General features: G+C 36.9%; 1 protein-coding gene across 1 annotated transcript in view; it reads right to left on the bottom strand.

Annotated features, from left to right (window-relative positions):
* Window positions 1-26,317, bottom strand: part of LOC122791777 (glyoxylate reductase/hydroxypyruvate reductase-like) — a 451,435-nt gene that overhangs the window by 138,237 nt on the left and 286,881 nt on the right. The window contains exon 3 of the mRNA XM_044059702.1: window positions 23,902-23,974. Within this exon, the coding sequence (XP_043915637.1) occupies window positions 23,902-23,974 (73 nt within the window). The remainder of the gene's footprint in view (window positions 1-23,901; window positions 23,975-26,317) is intronic.

Raw genomic sequence — 26,317 nt, 5'->3', positions numbered from 1 at the left:
TGAAATGGAGTGGTAGAAAAATGTTAGAAGTAGTTGAAGGTAAGGCACCTAAGAAATAGAGAGGTTACTAGTCTAGACATAAAATATATAATCGTCATATAAGATGAAGCAGTCTGCTGAATTTAGATATTAAAGACAGGATTTAATAACATGGGCTTGTGTATAATAACACTACTGTTTTAACTTCTCATAAATGACATACACTACATTGAACATCAATGGGAAGCATGATGAGTTTCTTATATAAGTAAATATGGATAACAAGTCATGTAATTGCTTTAACTTGAACTGTAGTTTTTGTAACCAATCTTAACCATATATAATACTTAAGTGGTTACCAAAGTAACTAATGTTTTATACATGGCATCAAACTGACAAAGTTGTTCAAGAGAAACAAATGAAGCCTGAACTTGAAATGTCACAGAATGTAACAATCATATTCTGAACAAATAGTATTAAATTGACAATAGACACTCAGTTTAATAACATGGGCTTGAGTATAATAACACTATTGTTTTAACTTGTCATAAATGACATACACTATATTGAACATCAAGGGAAGCATGATAATTTTCTCATATAGGTAAATGTGTATAACAAGTCATATAATTGCTTTAACTTGAATTGAGGTTTTGTAACACATCTTGACCATACATAATACTTAAGCTGTTACCAAGGTAATTAATGTTTTATACATGACATCAAACTGGCAATGTTTTTCAAGGGAAACAATAGAAGCCTGAACTAGGAATGTCACAGAATGTAACAATCACATTCTGAACAAATAGTATTAAATTGACAATAATCACTCAGTTTAACCTTTGCTGATTATACAAAATAGAATGTTGCCATTTAAATCTAAAAACTTTCAGTATATGCCATAAAATGGCAATTTATGAATACGGAAAGGGAACTTGTAATCATTAATCACAATAAGTGAATTTATTGTTTTTAACATATAATTTCACTCATTTTATAATAAGAAATGACAGATATGAAAATCCTTATGTGTAAGAAATGGAGGGAAGAGGGATGCACTGATAATTAAAATGCACTAACTTTCATCAATGTTTACATAAAACAAACTTGAGGCTTTAAGTAAGTTAGCAACAAAGTGATTACTTAAATGCTGGTAAACAATGAAATATAACTTCTGATATATCCAGTAAAATACATTGTATTATAAATATTAGGTCTAAATATTATTACCATCTATTTATATTAAGTAATACATTTTGAAAGGCTTCATCAATAAGGGTGAATATGTTAAATAACCGTGTGCTATAATCTTTTACTGAGGCTTTATATATGATACATCCTACTTTACTATGATTGAATTGCTTGTCATCTGTCTTTCATGTAAATATTAATTGCTTATACAATAAGTAGACATTTATATTGTATTAGAATATTGTCTAATCTACAATAGTACTATATCTGTTCAAAATAATATAAATATTGCTTATTCCTATTACAAATATTCTCCATATGATAATTCAATTTATGGAGCTCAGATTATCAAGGTATGAGTGATAATCTGATGGACTTAGGTTTATCCATCAGATTAAGAATGATTTTCATTCCATGGCTAGTGTGGATCTTAGTTTTGTTAACATTATTAATTTAAATTTGTTATTTCACAAAAACATTTTAGTATGACTGACCAAAACATTACTTTATTGGTAAACACTCAAAGTATAAAACTGATAATTTTCTTTAAAATCTCAAACATATACTTTATAGTTATCAGAGGAAAATGTTTACTAGTCACAATAAAACCAAAAATACATACTCTAAATAACTTAAGATGGATTTAACTTTATTATCTTTAAATACCAATGGCTTAAACAATCCTAGCAAGAGATCATATCTACTGAAATATTTAAAACTGAACAAAGCACAAACTGTCTTCCTTCAAGAAACTCATTTCAAAACAAATGACAATTACAAATGGAATCCTTAAGGAATATATTATATTGGCGCAATCCACTTATAAGATAAAGACAAAAGGGGTAACAATTTTATGGAAAACAAATGTGATTAACCCAGAAATCATTTATAAGTATGAAGATAAAGAAGGCCTTATGGCATTAGTAATAGTTAAATATAATAGCAGAATATGGATCCTAGCCAATCTATACTGGTTCCCAGTCATTGGATCAGGAACTGTTAAAAACACTTGGATTTCATTTCCAATAATTATAAAGGCAATGTAGTATTAGGAGGAGATTTTAACTGTATATTTGATATTTCTGAAACTACAAATAAAAGACCACTGCATACATCTGCTATATCAAAAGCTTTATACAAGTGGGTGGAATCATTTCATCTTGCAGATACATTCAAATTTAAAGAAGATAAATCTTTGTTGTTTTCTCATCAAGATCACATATTTAGTACCCAAACTAGAACAGATAAAATATTTGCTGCCCATGACTTACACTCTAAAATAATTAATTTCTCAATCACTCCCTGCCCCTTTTCAGACCACAATTCATTGATACTAAAACTTCAAAATGGGTACAAACCATTAATCTTTAACTCCAGAATTCCAGCATATATAACTAAAATTTAAGAGTTCAAACCCTGGTTATTATCTGAATTACAGTTCTTCTTAGATATTAATTACACCACAGAGATAAATAAAATAATGATATGGGACTCATTAAAAGCTTACATATATGGTAAAACCCTAACTTGGTATAAAAAAAATCAGAGAATGGGATTCTGAATTATTAGATCTACAATCCAAACTTTTGTCAGTAAAAGCTGAAAAAAACTAAATCATTTGGAGATGAAAAAGAAAGTAGAAGTATTAAACAATAAATACAACAAAATTCTAACATATAAAACTAGTTTAGCTTTAGAAAAACTAAAAATGAATACCTTGGTCACTTCTCCCAAATATCTACATAATTTATCCGCAAGAATCAAAATACAATCAAAAGCTAATAACATTAAAAGTATCTTCCATGAAAAGAAAGGGAAAAATGTCTCAGATATAGGTGACATTCTTGATGCCTATAGAAATCACTATATGGAACATTTCCAAAAAGAAAATATACATATTGATCAATTAAATCTAGATGAAAAATGTTCTAATATAAAAGAAATACCAGAAAAATTAAAACTAGATCTGAAAGCACCAATATCCTACAAAGAAATTACAGATACAATAAAAGAGGGTAAAAATAATAAAGCTCCAGGTATAGATGGCATAATTATGGAAATATATAAACTTTTTCCTTCAAAGATACTATCCTCTTCCATAAAACTCTGTTAGAAATTCAGTCACAACCTTTAATACCACCCTCTTGGAGATACTCCTTAATCACTAAAGGAAAACAACCCCTCCCAAACCTCTGTACCTCATATAGACCTATATCATTATTAAATAATGACTATAAGATATTTATGACAATATTAACTAACAGAATGAAAATACCACTATCCAAAACAATAAATAATGATCAAACTGGATTTGTATATCATAGACACACACACATGACAATATTAAAATGATAATTTCTCTTATAGATTATGTTAATAAAGAAAATAAACACTCATAATTGGCTTAGATATAGATTGATTCCCTAAATTGGGACTATCTATTCAAAATTCTGGTGTTAATTGAATTTCCTAGTTCCTTTGTTCATCTACTAAAAAATATATATGCAAATAATTTAGCGTATGTTAAGCTAGGTCCTTTCACCTCTGAATCTATACATATAACAAAGGGTACTAAACAAGGATGTCCCATGTCACTGATTCTATTTGCTTTGGCTATTGAAATATTGGCAGATTCAATATGTAACAATACAAAAATCAAAGGCGTACATTTTTATGAACAATACAATTCTAAAGTAATGCTCTTTGCTGATGACATATTATTAACATTATCCAATACAAAAGAGACATTAGAAGAATTAGATATTTTAATTGATACATTTTACAGGACTTCAGGACTCCATTTCAATAAATCAAAATAATTTTTTTTTAAATGAAAAAAATTTTAGACAAAGGGGAATCTTATTATAGGGAAACAAGAATCTACCTTAAAATATCTAGGAATTAAGTTATGCAAGGATAATAATGAATTAGTCTCAAAAAATTATAATAATATCATCAATACAATTAAAATCTCTGTGGAAAACTGGAACAAAATAATATTAACATTTGAAGATAGACTACAGTTAATAAAAATGGTTTTACTACCCAAGATTCTATATACAGCTTTGGCAATACAACTGTTACCAGAAAGGAATATACTCAAAGAAATAAACTCATGCCTAATAATATTTGTATGGTTTCCCAAAAGAAACAGAATAACTTTAATACATCATATCAGACCATGGAAACAGGGAGGATTAAACTTTCCTGATATACAAACATATATAAAAGCATCAATATCTAATACAATCTCAGATTGGATAAGTCCAAATTATTCTGCAAATTGGAAATAATTACTAACTGTAATATCAATAAATTAATTTGCTTTACAAAACAAATTTCAAATAACAGATAAAAACAATTTGCCATGGCACATATTATGTATTAGTATGCAATATAACATAACTAAGCCCACTAAAACTTGTATGATTAATTATTACATTGACTCATTTAGGAAAATTATTAATGTAAATATAGACTTAAAAATCTGGTTTGATCATTTAACACAACTCATTCATATGGCACATATTATGTATTAGTATGCAATATAACATAACTAAGCCCACTAAAACTTGTATGATTAATTATTACATTGACTCATTTAGGAAAATTATTAATGTAAATATAGACTTAAAAATCTGGTTTGATCATTTAACACCATTCATAGTTATAAAGAGCTATCCACATAAAATATACAGAGAAATAATTAATTCCTGGGAACAGAAAGGATTTGTTTGTTGGTTTCAATGTATCAAAGAACTAAAAGTTCTGGATATGCAAACAATAGAAACAACATACAAAATTCCACAACAAGATTAGCTAACTATGCAAAGCATTCTGATGTATTAGCAAAATTTATGCAGAATAATTAGTAATTTTTCATTTAAAGAAATACCTAAACTTACAAAATACCTATATGAAATCATATATAATGATTATGACATTGAAATAGTATTTCAAAATTTTACAAGTTATTGATAAATTATAAAACAGCACCCAAATCCTCATATTGGAATTATATAACAAAATGACACTCATTACAGCTAACTGAAGAAATTAAATCAAATATTTTATTATCAATAAAACATACATCCTTTACACAATACTGGAAAGTTTTTAATTGGAAATGCTTGCACAGAACATTCTTAACTCCAGATAGAATTACTAAAATTTATTTTTCTACAAAGGGAATATGTTGGAGGTGTGAGCAAATACACAATGCAGATTGGAATCACATTTTTTTCGACTGTGTTAAAATTAAGCCATTTTGGAATGGTATTAAAAACTTTTTACAAGCTTTATTTAATGAATCGTTTAACTTAACTAAAGCTCCAATATTATTAAATGTGTACAAAGGTCCTCATTTGAATGAGTCAAATATATATCTAGTATGGACAATACTTGCAATCTCAAGGAACTGTATAACAAGAAGATGGAATACAAACACAATACCTACTTTGGAAGACTTCTACAGGCTACTGAAGACCACAGCATTGTTAGAAATTAAAATTAAAGAATTAAGGATTCATCCTAAGCCATTTATTAACAATCCATGGAAAAAGTCTTATCATTGATTGACACTTTACAATAACTGAACAGATACACTCTGGTAACTGGATTGTTATACTTATAAAGTAATTGTATATACTGAGCTCTGTTATAGTGTCAGACTGATGTAAATATTGTACATTGTTATTTAAGATGTTATATACAAATACTATGGAATTTATTCAACTGTATTTGAAAAATAAAAAAATTGAGAAATATTAAACAGTGGTAGTGAGAGAAGTATGCTTTTTTGTAAAATATCTAGAATCTGAGGGATAATTTATTTTCCTACTGGGTCCCAATATATCTCACCAAATAATTTTACTGTCATTGTATCAGGAGTCAGGATATCACAGTTTTATTATTATAGTAAAAAATGTAGTCTACATCAGATTAGTATGGAGTGATTACCATTTATACTCATGTATTATGCAAGCATTTTAAGCCAAATATTTTTGTTAAACTGGGTTCCACTTAAGCACAGATCATATTATAATTAAAGTAAGGAATGCAAATACTGGTATTTTAATTTGCTGCTGTTATTCACAGCCACACAATCCCACTGCAGTCACTGTAAATATAAAATGAAGAACAGATAAAACAATAACTGCATCATTCCTGTGGGTAGTGTATATTTTATAGTGCTTTTCCTGTCTCCAGTTCTGTAGAGATAGCATTCAACAAGCCAGTGTCCAAATATGCTAATGAATTATTTTTGGTACCCATCTTTTCACCATTGATAAGGTCCCCTTATTCCTCGTCATCCCTGGCTGAATCCTAATGTGGGTAGACCTCATTGTTCAGGGAGAGAATGATCTTGGAGGTCTGTGAACCTTAAGACTACCAGTGTTCCTTTAAGATGGATGAAAGCTGGGAGCTGGCTTCATGTTATCATGACTGCATCTAGGGTTGAGGATTTTTAGGCATGCATGGAAAGGGGAAACCTTAACTTGCCAGAGTGAATATATTCATTGCAGACATCAATACCCACAGCATCAACCTGTTCTCACTTTCAGCTATTGAATGAATGAATGAGTGAATGAATGAATTAATTAATTAAGATCTGCCTTCAGCCAAAAAACATGCTACAGAATTCATTGGGTTGCACTTTCGCTGTAAGCATACCACCAGTCCCTTCATCCAGGATCGGTGAGCTAACATAAACCACTTACTCCCACTCCCTAATCTGGCTCCTCCAGTAACCTGTGTTTGATTAGTGGCTTGGTTACTGACTCCTCCGATTACAGAGGTCACATGACTCTATTCCTCTATGACACAGAGCCAGGAATACATTATTTTTAAGCCGACAATGTGTGTGCATGTTTGATAAGCCAGATTTAGTTTCAAATTGAAATGAAACTATTTCCAAGTAGACAGCATACTGAAACAAAGTAAAATGAAAACAACAAAACACAGAAGACTGAACCACAATTACAGAATAATCAGATTCTGAAGAAGTCTCATGAAATATATAGAGATGAAAGCACTTAAAATATGTTTTAAGGCTTGTTATCCTGTGTGGGTGATTCAGAGTTCTCTTTTGATTTAGTTTCAGTTTTAACACTTTTACTGCATTTTCTCTAAAAGCATTTACATAGTACAAGTTACTTTTTACATTATGTATATTCTATACATTTTACATGATAAAAGATTTACAATAACATTTTTATGAAAAACAAATTGCAACAAATAATTACACTTACTTTAGCTTAATGCCATGTGTCTACTCCCTCCCTTTTTACTGACCTGTTGTTTTTTGAGATTATGTGTGACTGACTGCAGGAACAGTGTGGGACTATGGCATTGCGAGATGATGATGGCATTATCTGGTTCCTTTTTATATCAGGAGCCATGAGATAGAAATGTCTGTGGCAATAGTGATGGCACTCGTTATCAGGGTCCTATGCACATTGATGACACCTTATATCAGGTGCAGTTTACATGTGGTACATTGTCTAGAATTATGGAAGTTGCACACCAGCATTTTCTGATACAGTCTATTAATTTAATAATAGAGTGCCTGTTGGAGGCTTCTTCTATACAGATACCTTTGCTGAAAGTCATGACAAAAACTCAATTAAAAATACACACAAAAAGTACAGTTTTGTACCTACCATAAATGTAGATGTTCGAGTGTATACCCTGCTGCAGTCATCACACTTGGGTTATCCTGCCATCAGGCGGTCCCGCAGTTGGCCCGAATTCCAAAGTCTTGGTCCGGCGTCGGTTGCTGTTGCTTCTTCCCTGATGTCAGTGCGCCAGGGGTATATAAGAGGCATCCAACGCCATTTTCTTCAGTTTTTCTTGCCCCAGATGTCAGGTGCCCCCCCCAAAAGGTGGTCAGTAGATAGTTTAGCACAAACAAAACATTCCTCCAGCTATAAGCAAATACACCACAAAGGTTATATCAGATTTTAAGGTATTGAAAGGCTTTAGTTAGGTCAGAGGGGATGGAGGGAGGGTAACCTGGACTGCAGCAGGGTATACACTCGAAAATCTACATTTATGGTAGGTACAAAACTGTACTATGTTCATCGTGTTACCCTGCTGCAGTCATCACACTTGAGTAGACTCCCAAAACTAAGGATGGGAGGTGGAGTCAAACAGGGTTAGAGGAGGCTAGAAGGCCCTGCAAAACTGCAGTAGCGAAGCCAGCTCTAGTCTTAGAGTAAAGAGGTAAGTGATAGTGTTTGGTGAAGGTGTGTACTGAACTCCAAGTTGCAGCTTCCAGAATATCCTTGGTTGGCACCCCCCTGAGGAAGGCTGTAGATATAGCTGCTACCCTGGTACAGTGGGGCCTTATGCTAGCAGGAACTGGTTTTCCATGGTGGGTGTAGCAAAAACGTATGCAATGTCCTATCCATTTGGAAATGGTCTGTTTTGAGATAGCCTTTCCTTGTGATGCTGCAGCATAGGATACAAAAAGCTGGTCAGATTTTCTGAAAACCTTAGTTTTATCCAAGTAGTAATGTAGCTGCCTGTGAATGTCCAAGGAATGCAGGAGTCTTTCTCCTTTGTTCTGTGGATTTGGAAAGAAGGTGGGTAAATGGATGGTTTGATTTAGAGCCACACTGGATACCACCTTAGGCATAAAGGAGGGGTTAGTTCATAGAGAAACTCTGTCTTGATGAAAAATGAGAAAAGACTCTACCGCCATTAGTGCTTGAAGCTCTGAGACTCTTCTGGCTGAAGTAATTGCTAGCAGCAGGGCAGTCTTCCATGGTATAAACTTTAAGTCATCTGAGAAAGCTGGTTCAAAAGGAGGTAGCGTAAGTTTTTCCAGAACAAAACTGAGGTCCCAAGTTGGTGTTGGTGCTCTCCTGGGAGGCCTAATGTTTTTGGCCCCTCTGAGAAACTGCCTTAGAAGTGGATGTGAAAATAAGAGAGGATCCGTGTTGTAGTGAGCTGAAATAGCTGAGGCATGGATTTTAATAGATAAAAAAGAAAGCCCTTTGTGTAACATCTCAGTTAAATATTGTAGAATGTAAGGTATGTCAGGCTGAAGGGTATTTTGGCCTTTAGCTTGGTTCCAGGCGCAAAACCTTTTCCATTTGTCTGAGTAGGCTTTCCTGGTGCTGGGCCTCCTGGCTTCCAGAATAACATCTATAACAGCTTGTGAAAGAGGAGCTGGCTGGTTGCTTAGGTGATTTGCCATGCAGCCAAATTTAAGGTTTTGAGCTGGCTGTATAGAATCTGACTGTCTTGCTGTGTGAGCAGATGAGTAATTTGTGGTAAAATCCATGGCGGGCCCTGAGCCATATTCCTTAATAGTGGGTACCAGTGCTGGCATGGCACATCTGGGGCAATGAGTATCATTTGGGGTCTCTCCATCCTGACTTTCAGCAGCACCTTTGTGAGAAGGGGCAATGGAGGAAAGGCATAAACTGTCAGCATTTTCCAACTGAATGAGAGTGCATCCACTTTCCAAGCTTGATGGTGAAATGTCCTTGTACAAAATTTTGTTAGCTGATAGTTTTGGGGGCTGGCAAACAGGTCTATGTCTGGGTGTCCCCATTTTTGAGTTGTCATTGCAAATACTTGTGGATCCAGTTTCCACTCGTGGGGATCCATGATGTTTCTGCTTAGGTCATCTGCCAATGTGTACTTTTTTCCTGGCAGGAATTGAGCTTGTAATTGAACTTGGTAAGCCAGTGCTGTGTTCCACAAGGTCATTGCTTGCCTGCATAGAGGGTAGGAGTGTGTACTCCTTTGTTTGTTTATGTACCACATTACTGTGGTGTTGTCTGTCCTTATTGTAAGCTGTCCTGGATGTAAGAGGTCCTTGAAGGCTGTCAGGGCATTCTGTACAGCTAGCATTTCTTTTTGATTGATGTGCAGATTCCTTTGATCTGCAGTCCATATGCCTTGAATGCACCATCCTGCCATGTGTGCCTTCCAGACGTAGTCCGATGCATCTGTTGTTATAGCTTGCCTGGCTGGGGGTAAGGTGAAAGGCTGACCCTTGTTGAGGTGACATGCCTGTGACCACCACAGAAACTCCTGTTGAAGGCAGAGAATGAGAGGTATCATTGTTTCCAAGCTGTGGCTGTGTTGAGTCCATACGCTTTTTAGGTACCATTGTAATTTCCTCATATGCAGGTTTGCAAATGGTATTAGTAGTATGCAAGATGCTATGAAGCCCAAGGCCTGAAGAATTTTTCTTGCAGGGAGTTGGGTCTTTGTTGCCATTGTTTTGAAGTATTGAGTTAGTTGTAGTTGCTTGTCTGGCGTCAGATAAGCCATCTGGGCCATTGTATTCAAGCTGGCACCCAGGAATGTCATATTTTGTGAGGGCACTAGTTTTGATTTCTTTTCATTTACTGTGTACCCTAGGCAACGTAGAAGGTGTTTTACAAAAGCCAGATGTTGTAAGAGAATGTCCTTGCTTTCTGCTTGGATGAGGCAGTCGTCCAGGTATGGGTATATTTGAATTCCTCTTTGTCTGCAGTATGCAAGTACTGGTGCCAGGCATTTTGTGAAGACCCTGGGCGCAGTAGATAAGCCAAAGGGCAGTGCAGAGAATTGGTAATGGGTTGAACCTGCAATGAAATGGAGGTATCTTCTGCAATTTTGTCTGATAGGGACATGCAGGTATGCCTCCTTGAGGTCCAATGTTACTAGCCAAGCTTTCTTGCCCAACATGGGAAGAAGCTGCTGTAGTGTTAGCATCTTGAATTTGGGTACTTGCAAGAAGGTGTTTAGAATTGAAAGGTCCAGAATGGGTCTCCAAGCATTGTCCTTTCTGGGGACTAGAAAGAGCATTGAGTAAAATCCTTGGCCTTGCTCCTGTGTAGGTACCAGTTGAATGGCTCTCATGTCCATGAGAGCTGCAATTTGTTTTTGTGCCTCTGCCCATTGATTTTGTGGCAGGTTTGGCATTCCTTTTACCCTTGGCAAGGTGTGGAAATGGAATCTGTATCCTTGTGAGATAATGTCTAGGACCCATTTGTCCTTTGTGACGATGCGCCAGTTGTCTGCAAAAAGTGCTAATTTTCCTCCCAAGGGAGCTGCCAAGAGAGTTTTGCTTGGCAGTTTGAGGTTTAAGTCATTGTGTTTGCCTTCTAGTAGTTTGGGACATGTTTTCACCTCCCTTCTGTGTTGCAGTGCCCCATTGTCGAGGTTTGTAAGGGATTTGTGCTTGTCCTCTGCCCCTTGGGCACCTGTATTTACCCCTCTGTGGTCTGTCAGAAGGTGGAAAGGACCAATTTTTTGTTGGCCAATTTCTGCTGAAGCGTGGGGGCTGTACTTGTAAGAAATCTTTGACCGTCTGCATAGATTTTGCCTTATCCTCCATTTTCTTTAAAACCTCTTCTGCTTTAACCCCAAATAAGGCATCCTGCTGTAAGGGTGCATCTAGTAACTTTGCTTTAACATGATCAGGCAGAGTTTGTTCCTTTAACCAAGCATGTCTACGGATAACAGACCCAGTAACAGCTACTCTACAGGAAGCTTCCAAGGAATCAAATCCACATTGTAAAGTATGTTTGCCCACCTGTTCAGCTGCATGCAACAGATCCTGCATTTCCTTGAACTCAGACTGTTGAGGGAGTGTGCTCATCTTTTGTTTTATTTGAGACATTAGGAATTGCTGGTATTTAAGCATGTGAAATTGACAATTTAGTGCTCTCATAGCTAGAGTAGCTGAGGTGTAAACTTTCTTCCCCCACCTATCTAGTGCTCTGGAGTCCCTTTCAGAGGGTACAGGATTTTTAGCCATAGAAGCCTTAGCCCCTTTGGGACCCTGGGAGATTGTCTCTGGATCAGCAACAGGGCTTTTGTAAAGGAATTTGTGTGAGTCAGGCACTCTATAGTATCTATCTGGTTTGACTGGAGCAGGAGGCAGAAAATCTGGATTTAGACTAGATACTAAGTAAACATCATCCACAATGTCTAAAACTGGGGGGATAGCAAGTGGTCTGTGCTGGGGGAGCAAAAGAAACTCTCTGAGCCTTTTCTTTGAGTCAGAGTAGTCCTGACCTTCCCAGTGGAAATGTTCCCTCATGGTATGTAAGGTTTCCCCAAAGGAATAGTCTTCAGGGGGAGAAGCTGAGGGAATGGAATCTTCAGCATCAGAATCTTCATAAGGGGGAAAGGAGTAATCCTGCTCCTCAGAGGAGCCTGAGGAAATAGACACTTGATCAGAGGAGGCATAATCCTCCTCTTGTCTAGGCCTTTTGTCGGGGGGGGGGGTTGGAAACCCCTGATTAAAGAAATCAAATCTTCAGCCATTTTAAGCATCTGTTTCTTAGGCATGGGGCCTTGAACTGGAGACTGAAGTGCAGTCTTTTTTGGTTTTAGAGGAGTCTTAAGCTTAGCATAAGATTTTATGGTGAGAGTAGTCGGTCTGAAGACACCTTCTAAAACCGAAGGTGTTTCTACAGCACCGGCTTCTTCTTCTGCAATGTCGTCGGTAGGGCCTAAAGAAAATGGCTGTGTCGGCCTAGAACTCTCTGCCAGAGAATCCAAAGCGGTCTGGGGTTCCAATTCTGCAGTAGCCAGGGACTGTGTAGGCACCTCACTGAAAACCGGAGAACCGGCGACTGGCCCAGCTGAGGCCTCGGAGTCTGGCTTGGATCTAGGCTGCCTGTCTTTATCTTTGCGTTTTTTATGCACGCCGGTAGTCGGTTGCTCTGATGGCATAGTGTCATTAAATTTCCTACCGCAGTAGTGTTGTGCGAAATCAAAGTGTCACTTTATAGTTCGCTTATTGAACCTAGCACAAAACCAACAACCAGTAACGTCATGGTCTGGGCCTAGGCAAGGTATACAATAAGAATGAAAGTCCTTATGAGGTATTTGCTTCCCACAAGAAATGCAATTGTTAACTTTTTCTGACATCGGACTGAGGCAAGAAAAGGTTCCCCAACAGGGTACTTAGCTTTGAAGACTTCGGACTGAAACTCGATTCGAAAATCTCAGGTGTCGGCCGACCGGCACTTGCGAACTGCTTCTGCTTCGGGCACCGTGGGCAAGAAAGACTGAAGAAAATGGCGTTGGATGCCTCTTATATACCTCTGGCGCACTGACGTCAGGGAAGAAGCGACAGCAACCGACGCCGGACCAAGACTTTGGAATTCGGGCCGACTGCGGGACCACCTGATGGCAGGATAACCCAAGTGTGATGACTGCAGCAGGGTAACACGATGAACATCTTTTGTTACAGCAGTTATGGGTGGTGGATACCAGTTTGGTCATGCAAAATTCCTAGTCTATGGGGGATTATTTTTGTAAATGTAAATTGATACGTGACCTTATAATTATGTTGTTCTCTACTGTGCACACATTATAACCCTTTTATATGATATGTGTGTATTTTTTATTTCATTGCATCATATTAATGTGTTTGTTTTTACTCACAGACAAAATGCTTACCACTTCTGGGACTTATTTTTTAACTTTCTGTAAACTTTTCTGCTGTTGTTAACCTGGGTAGTGGGTCCTTTTTGGATAAGTCCACTTTCTCTGTAAACAAACAAATGAACAAATAACTGAGGTCTGTTTGCAAACTAGAACCTCTGAGGGACATGACTATTAGCTCAGTCAACAAGTAAGTGGTTTCCAGGGTGGGGAAGTGGAATCCACTGCTTTGAAAGTTTGACACCATTCAGCTGGTAATTTCATGGGAGGGGGTTGTACTTTATGTTATGACTGCAGAGGTGGAAATGTACTCACATGTCTGCTGTTATTATGAGCTTTCACACATATTTGCTTACTTTAGTTTTATGATTTCTGCACAGGTTTAGAGAACAGACTTAAGACCTCTAATTTTGGCTTCATGCTAGAATTAACATTTTGCTATTGACATTATCTTACTATAAATAGACAAGGATGATTTTAATAGATATTAATGCAGTGTAATAATCCAGTTCAAATTTCAGGCTCCATGAGCCAACAGTTCACGGCTACATTCAAATACTGTTTTGTGCATGAACAAAGCCCCACAATCCCATCAAGGGACTTTACACTCTATGCACCCTTAACTAATATAATCTACCTTAATGGCAGTGCACTTTTACGAAAAGCATTTCTTTGAAGAACATAGTTCAAAAATAGTGCATTTTTAAACTCACCAACATCTAAAAATGTATCTGTTGCACTCATTTTATACCAAAAATTACAAAGCATAATATTATGATCCATGGTTTCGTGAGTTGAATTGTTACATCCAAAAGCCTATATTCCAAGGTCTGAGCCCATCAGCCACCATCTGTCAGCCATGTGACTCTGAGTAAGCCATTTACCCAAACAGTGCTTCTGAGTTACCCCTGAAAAGAGCCTAGTGTCTAGTGGGCTTGCTCAGTCAACCAATAAATAAGAATATCTCCTTTTGGTGTGCCACAGCAGGATGTGGATGCATCAGCTAGTCTGGGAGACTGGATGGTTTACTTATGATCCCATTTCAGGCTAGTTTCTTGCATGCAGTATTCCCATGCAGGCTGTTAGGCATACATGCTGTCACTCCTAACAACATAAATAAGACCAGGATCTTGCCAGGTAGTTGTGATTGCAGCAGCAGAAGTCTCTTGGCCCCCACCATGCTGCTGAGTTCCTCCAGTAGTTCTCACTCCCTCTCCCCACAGATGAGGCTGTTAAACTACAACAGTGCAACCCACCAGCCTAAGGCTGTTAAACTGCAACAGTGCAACCCACCAGCCTGAGCCAGTTAAACTGCAACAGTGCAGCCCACCAAAATGAGCCTGTTAAACTGCAACAGTGCAACTCAGCAGCCTGAGGCTGTTAAACTGCAACAGTGCAACCTACCAGCCTGAGCCTGTTAAACTGCAACAGTCCAACCCACCAGCCTGAGACTGTTAAATTGCAACAGTGCAACTCACCAGCCTGAGGCTGTTAAACTGCAACAGTGCAACCCACCAGCCTGAGCCTGTTAACCTGCAGCAGTGCAACCCACCAGCTTGAGGCTGTTAAACTGCAACTGTGTAACCCACTAGCCACATTTTAGACTCTAGCAATTGTCAGATGTGTTTTCTTGCACCATAATTCAGTTCAAACCCTAGGCCACATGGACAGTTATGAACTGGTCATTTTCCAATATTGGCTGTTTTTTAACATTAAAAATCAGACTTCCTTAAAGAACATAAACTACTGCAATTTTATGGTAACTTTGTATAATTATCAGTATTTTTTTGCATTTTGCAATATGTTATCATATTTTTTCAGATGTCTGTCCCCAACATAATTGATTTAAGGATGTTCATTTCTTCTGCTTAGAAATTTGCAAACAGATGGCTTGTACAAAGTTAAAGTACGGTAGTGGATCTACAAATTTACAAAATAGGGGATACCTCTGCACTCCAAGCAGCAGAGTTTTGACATTTAATAGGAAGAATCAGATGCAAAAATATAGTAAAAGATATTCAAACAGAAATGTTCATTTTTCACACATTTTTAAAACTTGCAACTTCTTTTTTCCCTTCTTTATTAAATTCTAGAGACAGTATTCAGAAAATCATGCACTCTGAAGCAAGGCTTGTACTATGTAGAAAGGTGTGCAAAAGCCTTTGCAATTTATAAAACCCAGTGTGTAATAGAACAAGACTGAGTGTACACTCATGTACCAATTGTACCCCAAGCACAAGTCCTTATGGAAAGTACCCCCCCCCTTTGTATGCAATGCACAAATAGTAAAACACCATTACATTGACTGGTCCAGCCAGTGCAAACTGTGGGAGCCCTAGTGGTGTACAAATGCCTGTTGTAACATTTCTGCACACAACAGTCTCCTTTCCTAACTAGTATATTACTCAGCAGACAGTACTGAGTAACATATCTGCACTGTCAAACTCTTAAAACCTTCATTGCATGGTAAGATTATCCCTTTTGGCAATGGTTTCAACTATAGTGCAGGCAAACCTGCTACCACCCACTGTTCCACCCACATACTGTGATATTGGCAAGCTTCTACCAATGGGAGTTAGCAGAGCTCCAGATCCCCTCTTTAACCTAATATTGTAATAAACTGTGGTCCGCTGTCATACCATGGGGTGTCTGAATGATAACAGGGGGCTTTGGGGATTAGTATAATGATTAAAATGTTTATCTCATAGACACAAGGTGCAGAGTTTGATTCCCACCTTTGAAAGGTAACATGGCTGATGAGGGCAGTTAGCTTAATACTTATAAGCAGACAAGCAAACCAAGAGTCCTGTGCCAATGCCAAAGTCCTGCCAAACACCAACAGCTTAATCCAAAAAATAGAAAGAAAGTTAGGCAGGACACTGCTATGAAACGTAGTTCTTTTATTAAAACACAAATATCCAAGGTTAGCGCTTTCGGGATAAAAACCCTTCATCAGACACAATAAAAACTCTACAAACATTATTTAAAATATCCACCAGCCAATGAGCTACTAGTAAACTACCCGCCTTTTTTGTAGTGCGGGTTTTAAAGGGACAATGTCATTAAGACCAGGGCTCCTATGAGCCATCAATTGTAAAATCCAGCGTGATTCCAGAGATTCTGTAATTAATTTTACATCACCACCTCTGTTATTCATTGTCACATTGGTTATGGCCTTAAAAAGAAAAGTATGAGTGGGATTTAACTCAATGTGCCTATATAGTGCATTATGCCTGTCCTTGTTCCTAATATTGGACAGGTGCTGTAGGACCCTTACCTTGAGCATATTATTCGTCTTTCCTACATAAAATCCCATACATTGTGTACACTCAGCTAAATACACCAAGTTTGCTGTCCTACACGTAGCTCTAGCTTTAAAACTGAAAATTTGCCCACTATTGGGATGAGTAAAAGTTGTAACTTTATTGATATGTGGACAAGCTTTGCAAATCCCACAGGGTATGGTACCTATATTTATTTTGAATGGTCTTTCTATAGTTAATTCTCTTTCCTTACATAAAATATCCTTAAGGTTCCTATTACACCTATAACCAAAGGTAGGGCGTGTACCTATAATCTCCCTCAACCTAGTGTCACTTCTTAAGATGTTCCACATATCAATAAAGTTACAACTTTTACTCATCCCAATAGTGGGCAAATTTTCAGTTTTAAAGCTAGAGCTACGTGTAGGACAGCAAACTTGGTGTATTTAGCTGAGTGTACACAATGTATGGGATTTTATGTAGGAAAGACGAATAATATGCTCAAGGTAAGGGTCTTACAGCACCTGTCCAATATTAGGAACAAGGACAGGCATAATGCACTATATAGGCACATTGAGTTAAATCCCACTCATACTTTTCTTTTTAAGGCCATAACCAATGTGACAATGAATAACAGAGGTGGCGATATAAAATTAATTACAGAATCTCTGGAATCACGCTGGATTTTACAATTGATGGCTCATAGGAGCCCTGGTCTTAATGACATTGTCCCTTTAAAACCCGCACTACAAAAAAGGCGGGTAGTTTACTAGTAGCTCATTGGCTGGTGGATATTTTAAATAATGTTTGTAGAGTTTTTACTGTGTCTGATGAAGGGTTTTTATCCCGAAAGCGCTAACCTTGGATATTTGTGTTTTAATAAAAGAACTACGTTTCATAGCAGTGTCCTGCCTAACTTTCTTTCTATTTTTTGGATTAAGCTGTTGGTGTTTGGCAGGACTTTGGCATTGGCACAGGACTCTTGGTTTGCTTGTTACTTGTTTTTGGTCCAATTTGTGCTATGCATGCTATATTGAACAAAGCTGCTTCTATACCATCGGATGGTGGTTGTTCAACAAAGAGATTAGAGGAGAACAGTAATTTGCTGCATAATATGGACTTCCTTACACAAGGTAATCCCTTATTGAATTTGGGCTTTAAAGTGAGCAGCATTGTATCGGAGGGCAGCTGTATACCAGCAGCCACAGACAAGAACTTTGATGACTGTACCAGAGATTTGAGTTTTAAAACGAGCAGGCTACAAAAATTAAAGTGGCAGACTTTCCATTTCGAAGCCTGCAAGCAATATGGAATAATACCCCGAGGTATGAGAATATTGTGCATGCCTGCACAAGGAGACCGATATCCGGAACTGTTAGCACAATGGCAGTCACTTAATCTACTCACCAGCTTTAAATATATGGACATTTTAAATACGTTTTTTGCACCAGAAATTAATAAACTTGAGAAAGAGGTTGATACTCTGCGCCGTAAGCTGGAAGAGGAATATTGTGAGCCCTTCCATCTCAAGCGTTTAACACAGCTATACCAAACGCTAGCTGATAGTAATGAAAAGCTACGCTTGCATAAATTGAATAAATTGCGAAGGGACTTTGACGATTTCTCAAAGGGCAACATCTTCGTATGGCCCAGGTACAAGGGTTCATTTCCATCTGGAAATGAACTAGGTGACACCAAGAGAATGAGCCGACGTCAACAGGAAGTGCGTACATCGAGGCAACACACAGAGGAACCAACGGAAGTAACAGCAACTGTTGTACAAACTCCACAGCATGGTTTGAACAATTTGGGACTTATAGCGACAGCAGGAGCCAATACAGAGAGTATTGATATCGAGAATGCGATAGATGAATGACAGGTAGAGCAGAGGATTTGCCCTGCTCTCCCAGATATGGTAAATTCAGCATCTATATCAGAAGATGTTATTCCTTCTTCTGATTTTGCCTCTTGCGATATAGTGGCTTTGGAACAAGGAGCACGTCCCAAAGCCACGAGGGAGCCACAGCATTTTTTGGGTGTTCTTCCAGCACCTGTCAAGAAACGAGGTGCGTGAAAGAGATCATTGAGCGAGGGAAGGGACGCCACCAAGAAGAGGAGAACTATGGATTGACTATTTCTGATACTCCTGGTATCGTATTTAATCTTTCATCTCATAATTTAACTAAAGAGGAGTTATATGTGCTCGAAAAGGGTTTGACTTTTGTTCCAGGACAGAATAGTAATTTTCAAGACATAATTTTAGATCTAATGATGTATTGTAGAGACTTAGCCCTTAAATGTGTATTTGGTAATACTAATTTTAATAGAGATGTTTTGAAACGGCCTAGCTGCTATACTCCACCCTTTTCCCCAGCCATGAGCCTTTTTATTAGTAGTTGCGAAAATGACTTGCAGGAATACTTTAAGAACAAAGAGACAAGTAGATTTTATAATTTATCTCGTTTACAACAAAAAGCATTAAGGGATTTGAGTAACAATCAGAGTTTAGTAATAAAAAATGCTGATAAAGGTGGTGCCATAGTGGTGCTAGATGTATCTTTTTACAATACTAAGATTGAGCATTTATTGTCAGATAGGACTACATATATACCAATTAACCCAGTAACTGTAAAGAGGGTAATAGATAATGTGCACACCAGCTTAAAACAGTTATGCTTTGAAATGAGTATTAATGAAGATTTGTTAAAATTTTTGTTGATAGAGAAAGCAGTAACTCCAGTGTTCAAAGCTTTACCAAAGATTCACAAATCACTGTCAGACCCTCCCCTACGCCCGATTGTTTCTGGCAGGGGATGGGTGACAGAAAACATATCCATCTGGCTTGAACACACCCTAAACCCTTTTGTTAATAGGATGCCAAACATTTTAAAGGATACAGCTAACTTTTTACAAGTAGTAAGTGAATTTAATCAATGTTTACCTAAGGACAACCTGTTACTTGTTACTTTGGATGTTCAAAATTTATTTACTGTGATCAGTAATGAGTATGGCATACGTGCTGTGGGGGAGGTATTACATGACTTGGGGGAAGAAGTTACAAAAATTTCTCTAATCAAAAATATGTTGACCCTAGTTTTAGAGAACAATGTCTTCACTGGAGCCAAACAGGTTTATAGACAAGCACAGGGGGTGGCCATGGGCACCCCCTGTGCTAACACATATACTAACCTGGTTCTTTCTTTTTGGGAGAGGGACACCATCCTTCATAACCAATACTGGATGCAACACATAGGGGCGTATATGCGTTTTGTAGATGATGTGTTTGTTTTTTGGAAGGGTGATATTTCCTCTCTGGAAAGTTTTGTGGAATATTTACACTCCACGACTAACTTTTCTTAGATTTACCCTCAAGTACTCTGATATTCAAATGGACTTTTTAGATGTTTGCATTACTAGGACCAAAGAGGGCTTAGTATCCAGCATCTATAGAAAGGAATGTTGGAAGAACAGCATGCTAAGTTTTGATAGCATGCACCCTCGATACATGTTTGCGAACATAGTTCAGGGACAGGTATGCAGGGCATCAAGGATATGTCTTGATGATACCCAATTTGAAAAGGAGGTTGATGGCTTGAAGCGTTGTTTTTGGATAGGGGCTACAATGAACATTTGGTTGACAAGACAGTGAATAATAGTAAACCAAGAAGGGTGGACAGATATAAACCTTGGCTCAGATGTACACAGAGTGAAATGAATGTTCCTAAGGCACCTAATATTAATGTACAATGTCCGAAGATCTATTTCACATATAGTGGTAATATAGGTGATATTAGGGAAATTGTACATAAAAATTGGAACATCTTAAGAAGTGACACTAGGTTGAGGGAGATTATAGGTACACGCCCTACCTTTGGTTATAGGCGTAATAGGAACCTTAAGGATATTTTATGTAAGGAAAGAGAATTCACTATAGAAAGATCATTTAAAACAAATATAGGTACCATACCCTGTGGGATTTGCAAAGCTTGTCCACATATCAATAAAGTTACAACTTTTACTCATCCCAATAGTGGGCAAATTTTCAGTTTTAAAGCTAGAGCTACGTGTAGGACAGCAAACTTGGTGTATTTAGCTGAGTGTACACAATGTATGGGATTTTATGTAGGAAAGACGAATAATATGCTCAAGGTAAGGGTCTTACAGCACCTGTCCAATATTAGGAACAAGGACAGGCATAATGCACTATATAGGCACATTGAGTTAAATCCCACTCATACTTTTCTTTTTAAGGCCATAACCAATGTGACAATGAATAACAGAGGTGGCAATGTAAAATTAATTACAGAATCTCTGGAATCACGCTGGATTTTACAATTGATGGCTCATAGGAGCCCTGGTCTTAATGACATTGTCCCTTTAAAACCCGCACTACAAAAAAGGCGGGTAGTTTACTAGTAGCTCATCGGCTGATGGATATTTTAAATAATGTTTGTAGAGTTTTTACTGTGTCTGATGAAGGGTTTTTATCCCGAAAGCGCTAACCTTGGATATTTGTGTTTTAATAAAAGAACTACGTTTCATACTTATAAGCAGAGAAATATATTCCTGTATCTGAGTAAATGCTCAGTCTTCACCTCAAAGCTTCAGCAACACAGAAAAAACAAGAGAACGAACTGACCACGACTGAATAATGTAGAAAAGAACTTTTAATGCATAAAAGTAAGCGCTTTTATGATCCCAACAACTGATCGCTTCATCAGACTACTTTGCAACAAGCAGCATCTTCAAATTTAAACAGTAAAACAACCAATAACTATAAAACATTTAATTCAACTGATTCAACAACTGAATGAAATTTTTATAGTTATTGGTTGTTTTACTGTTTAAATTTGAAGATGCTGCTTGTTGCAAACTAGTCTGATGAAGCAATCAGTTGGGATCGTGAAAGCGCTTACTTCTATGCATTAAAAGTTCTTTTCTACATTATTCAGTCGTGGTCAGTTCGTTCTCAGCTTAATAATTATCTTTGAACCTAATGACTGTGATTTGTTTATGACATAATAGTGGACCAATGAACAGTGGAAAACGAAACTTGTAGAAGTACAATTTATTTTACAAAGTAGCCGGTTTTCTAGCTTCATAAGACATAATGTATGTGTACAGGCTGCCTCACCTCACTGAATTGTGCAGTGTTATTATGTACCACCTCTGTGCATCCCAATCACAGAAGGGCCTAATACACATAAATACACTATGTGCTCCTATCTGCCACTCCCAAAATGGGAATGGAACTGTACAACACCAGGAAATAGCAGTAATGTAGCTAGATTTGGGTATAGGGGCAGCCACCTTGGACACAAAGTGTTAGGGGGCACAATGGACCAAACCTGACTGTTTTTCAGTGCATACCAGCATTTGGAAATAAATACTGGTATTGCATTTGTGATTAAACTAAAGATCTGTATGTGCCCAATGTGTAGTATAAATGTAGCAAACAGTCTGTTACTGTTTAAAATGAGAAAAGAGCTTTTTTTCTTTGGAGAGTGCCAGGCTGGACTAGAGCACAAGGTGCATAAATAGCTAGTTACACCTCTGGGAAATACCATAATTCATTTCTGCTATATCTGCGAATCATGGCAGTCCCCACTGTTGTACTGAACATAGTGTGCAGGTTGCATTTATGCACATGTGTACTATGTTCCCGAATAACAGGGCCTATTTAAATTAGATGTGGTTTACACACGTAAAATGCTAAACTAAAATTAGATAGCTGGAATAGCAACACAGTGTTCCATACTGTTTCAGAATTTCATCTATAACATCAATGAATAAAACAATGATGTTCCAATGGTTTCTTAGACAGTGGTTTTAGAAGTAGAGGAATACATGCTCTTAGTACAAGTCATCAAGATACACCTAGAAGAAGTAGAACCAATTTGCTAAGCACAACTGGTCAGGAATCCAACCAGATAAAAAATTAAATGTAAGCATTTTGTTTTTCTGTACCAACCATATGAAGGGCAACCCCACCTTTGATCTTACATATATCAACTCCAGGGCTGCACCAACATGAAGAAAAGGGAAATCTTTGATGAGAAAAAAATTGTACCCAGTGCAGACTTCAAAGCCACATTGACAGTGACTTTCTCTGGAAAACAGCAATTAGGGAGTTCAACATCAGAGACCTGGAGTCTACCAGAGAAACTCATAGGGTCTGCAGTAAGATATAGGGAAAAAGAATAATGCAGCATTGTTAATAAAATGAACACAGTTCATGACAAGGTGTCTATCTTTTCCAACTCAACCCAGTTCAGAAGCTCTTTATTGCGTTATTATTAGCTTTAACTTATGTCTCATAATCTACACTGGCCTAATTTTGAATAAATCACAGCCTGTCATGGGTTTACAAGATTCACTGCGATCATTATAATTTGGAGTGGTGCATTGCAAATGTGTCAGGGAAGATAGCAGAAATGCCATATGTTAGCTACCGAATGTGGAGCTCTAGTTATGGTGCTTAATGTTATCATGACATGAAGGGTGCAACAGTTCAGCACCTGTACCAGAGGCACATGCAGAAATTATGTATACCAGTAAACAGCATGTTAAGATTAAATCGCTAAAATAGCTAATAGCACTAGGTCATCAATGAGAAGACGCATGTAGGTTTATCAAGTAAACAAATAAGGTACAATTAAGGAATTGTGTCAACCTCATGCATTATGAATATACTGCAGAGGATTTCAACTAGGAAGTGTGATGCACTGCTAGTATGCTTTAGAGAACATCTATCCACTTCTTTTCTGAGCAACAAACTAAGGAAATGTTTACAGTAAATATTTTCTGGATGCCCAGCTGTAAATCAGGCTGTGGTATTTGTATATCCATGGGCAGTGGATGGACTTGCAGGTGAAATTTTATTTACATAATGCATGGAAGGAAGATACCATTCAGACAGATGGTATTCTAAGAGAACATATAACTCTAGTACTGGTCTGAAGTCTCATAGGATTATACTTACCTTAGTATATGTGTCTTAAAATGAAGAAACTGGCACTTAAGCTATATAAAATCATTATTTATTGAAAGTAATAAATATTACCTCTTCTTCAGTTCTTCCAAGGATAGGTGATCATAACCAACAGACATTGTACTCACAACTTTTAAGCTGGGACCTATCAAAAAGAAAGCAATGACATAAAATGATAAAATGAAAGTTATTTTGTAACAAAATAAGCTTAATTTCTAAAAAAACTTCAGTATTTGTCACTGTAACTTTAGAATGATTAATACATGCAAGGTAAGCAGTGATACATATGTGTGTTTGCATGTGCACAAACACACAGACACACACACACATTTGTATCTCAACAATAGACACTCCAATAAAGGATATGGAAAAAGTGTATCTGATATATGGTAGAGATATTTTGGTATGTCATCAATAGTATATCTAAACCTCTGATCATCATTAAAGCTACTAAAATGCTCCAAGCCCAACATATTTATAACAATCTCTAAAAAAAATTAAAATAAATAAAGTAAAATTCATATATTGTACATGGATAACACCCGCAACCCCCAAACACCCTAAATGACTTAAATAATCCTCCAAACCTTTAACTACATTTGCATATAATAAATTGCAACAGTGCAAGTGTTCATACCTTAGGTATTAAGACCAGAAACTGTGAAGATATAAAATACAATCGGTTTATTTAATATCAACATATAGTTCGCACAGATATTCACAGTGCTTTTTCAAAATCAAAAACACAAACTTTTAAATGTAGATCAGTACCAAAATTTAAACACTATTATATAATAACAAACCAATGCCATTGCTAAGACAGTGAATGGTATGTAAATGGTTATACATCTCAAACGATATACTAATGAGAATTTATCTTGCAGGGTAGACTGAACATCTGGATTAAAGTTATTCTGCTATTTTGTTTCTTATATAAGAGAATATTGCTAGTGATCTAAAATACAAGAAGGAATACCTGTGTGAAACCATATGTTAATGCTATATTAATCAGTGATGTTTCCTAGTTTTGCACTTATTATTGTTGTACTTATGTTTTAAAAAGATGTAAAATAAACACAAAACAAAGCACACTCTTCATTTCTCATAAAAAATCACATTGTGCACACACACAAACTCTTCCAAAAGACATCATTAAACAATAAAATAAAACAAGAATCTGAAAATGACATTACAAGAAAAATAAAGCTGATTTTGACAAAAAGACTATAAAATTAACAAATCCTAACATTGCCCTCACTATACCACTAAGATACATTAAATAATTGAACTGACAATGAAAACATATATATTATTATCTTAACACTGGAGAACAAAGTCACCCATGAGCCATTCCTTTCAAATAAACCTTCACAAATTACTTGAAGTCTTATGACACCGTTTTCAGTAGAAATTTAGGCAATTAGCATAGCCAACTGAAGACAGTGGGAATGTGGGAAAGATTGATTAAAAAATAAAAAGAATATGCAATGATGCATTTTGTGAGATACATACAGTACCTTCTGTTAATGTTTGCCACTCATAATGAACTTCATTCTCTAAACCTAGAGTACAAGATATTTCAAGTATGACAGACAAGACTCCCATGTGCTTCACATTTATTCTAATAGAGGAGTCCATATAAGGAGTGCTACATAAACTGTTTGGTGCACTGTATATATGTTTGTGTGTTGTGTGTGTTGTCTGTGTGTGTCTATATATTTTCACTTTTATTTCTGCTGTATGTTGACCATCAGCCTGTTTTTGGTCAGTTGGCCCGTTCATCACCTGGGCGAGGATTTCTCAAGAGGCGCAACATTCAGACAGCTATGAGGAACATTTTAAGGGTTTTCTTATTTTTATACCCAGATTTCCTGTGTACACCCAGGAAGGTCCCAAGGAGGAATTCCCCATGGACTGATGGTGGAGGTCATCCAGTCACTTCTACAAGGGGCACTTCTTCCTAGCAGCTCTGCCATCCTTCCCAGATATTAGCAGCGTTTTCTCTCTCTATCTCACATCTCCACCAGGGAGAATGCACCACCCTTTATGGCCACTAAATGTATGCAACCCTCCCACCAACAGAGGAGAGCAGGTCATGCCTCCTTCACTCCTACTCTCCTCTACCTGGATCCCACAGGGCTGCTAATCAAACCCAGATAAATTGGGTCACTGCTATGACTCTGTCATCTGTGCCATGGAGGCAGGCTAACTGTATAGATATTTTTTGATATTAATACTTCTGTCATGTTATAACTATTTTATTTATAGAAAAGCTACTAAAATTACTCCGAACTCCACATTTACAATTTTTTAAAAACAAATAAAAGCTCCCATTCTACACATGTTAAAACAGACATACACATCAGAACACTATAGACTACCTAAAATCACCCTATTTTTTACATTTACTTCTAAAACAATAAAAGAAAAAAAAATAAGAGTCACACAAGGGCCAGATTTCCCATTCACTTTTGTGCAAAAAAGTAAC

The sequence above is a fragment of the Protopterus annectens genome, chromosome 17.part0, assembly GCF_019279795.1.
Source record: "Protopterus annectens isolate FY-2018-M chromosome 17.part0, PAN1.0, whole genome shotgun sequence".
Classification (NCBI taxonomy): Eukaryota; Metazoa; Chordata; order Ceratodontiformes; family Protopteridae; genus Protopterus; species Protopterus annectens.
This window is presented reverse-complemented; position numbering and strand designations above follow the sequence as displayed.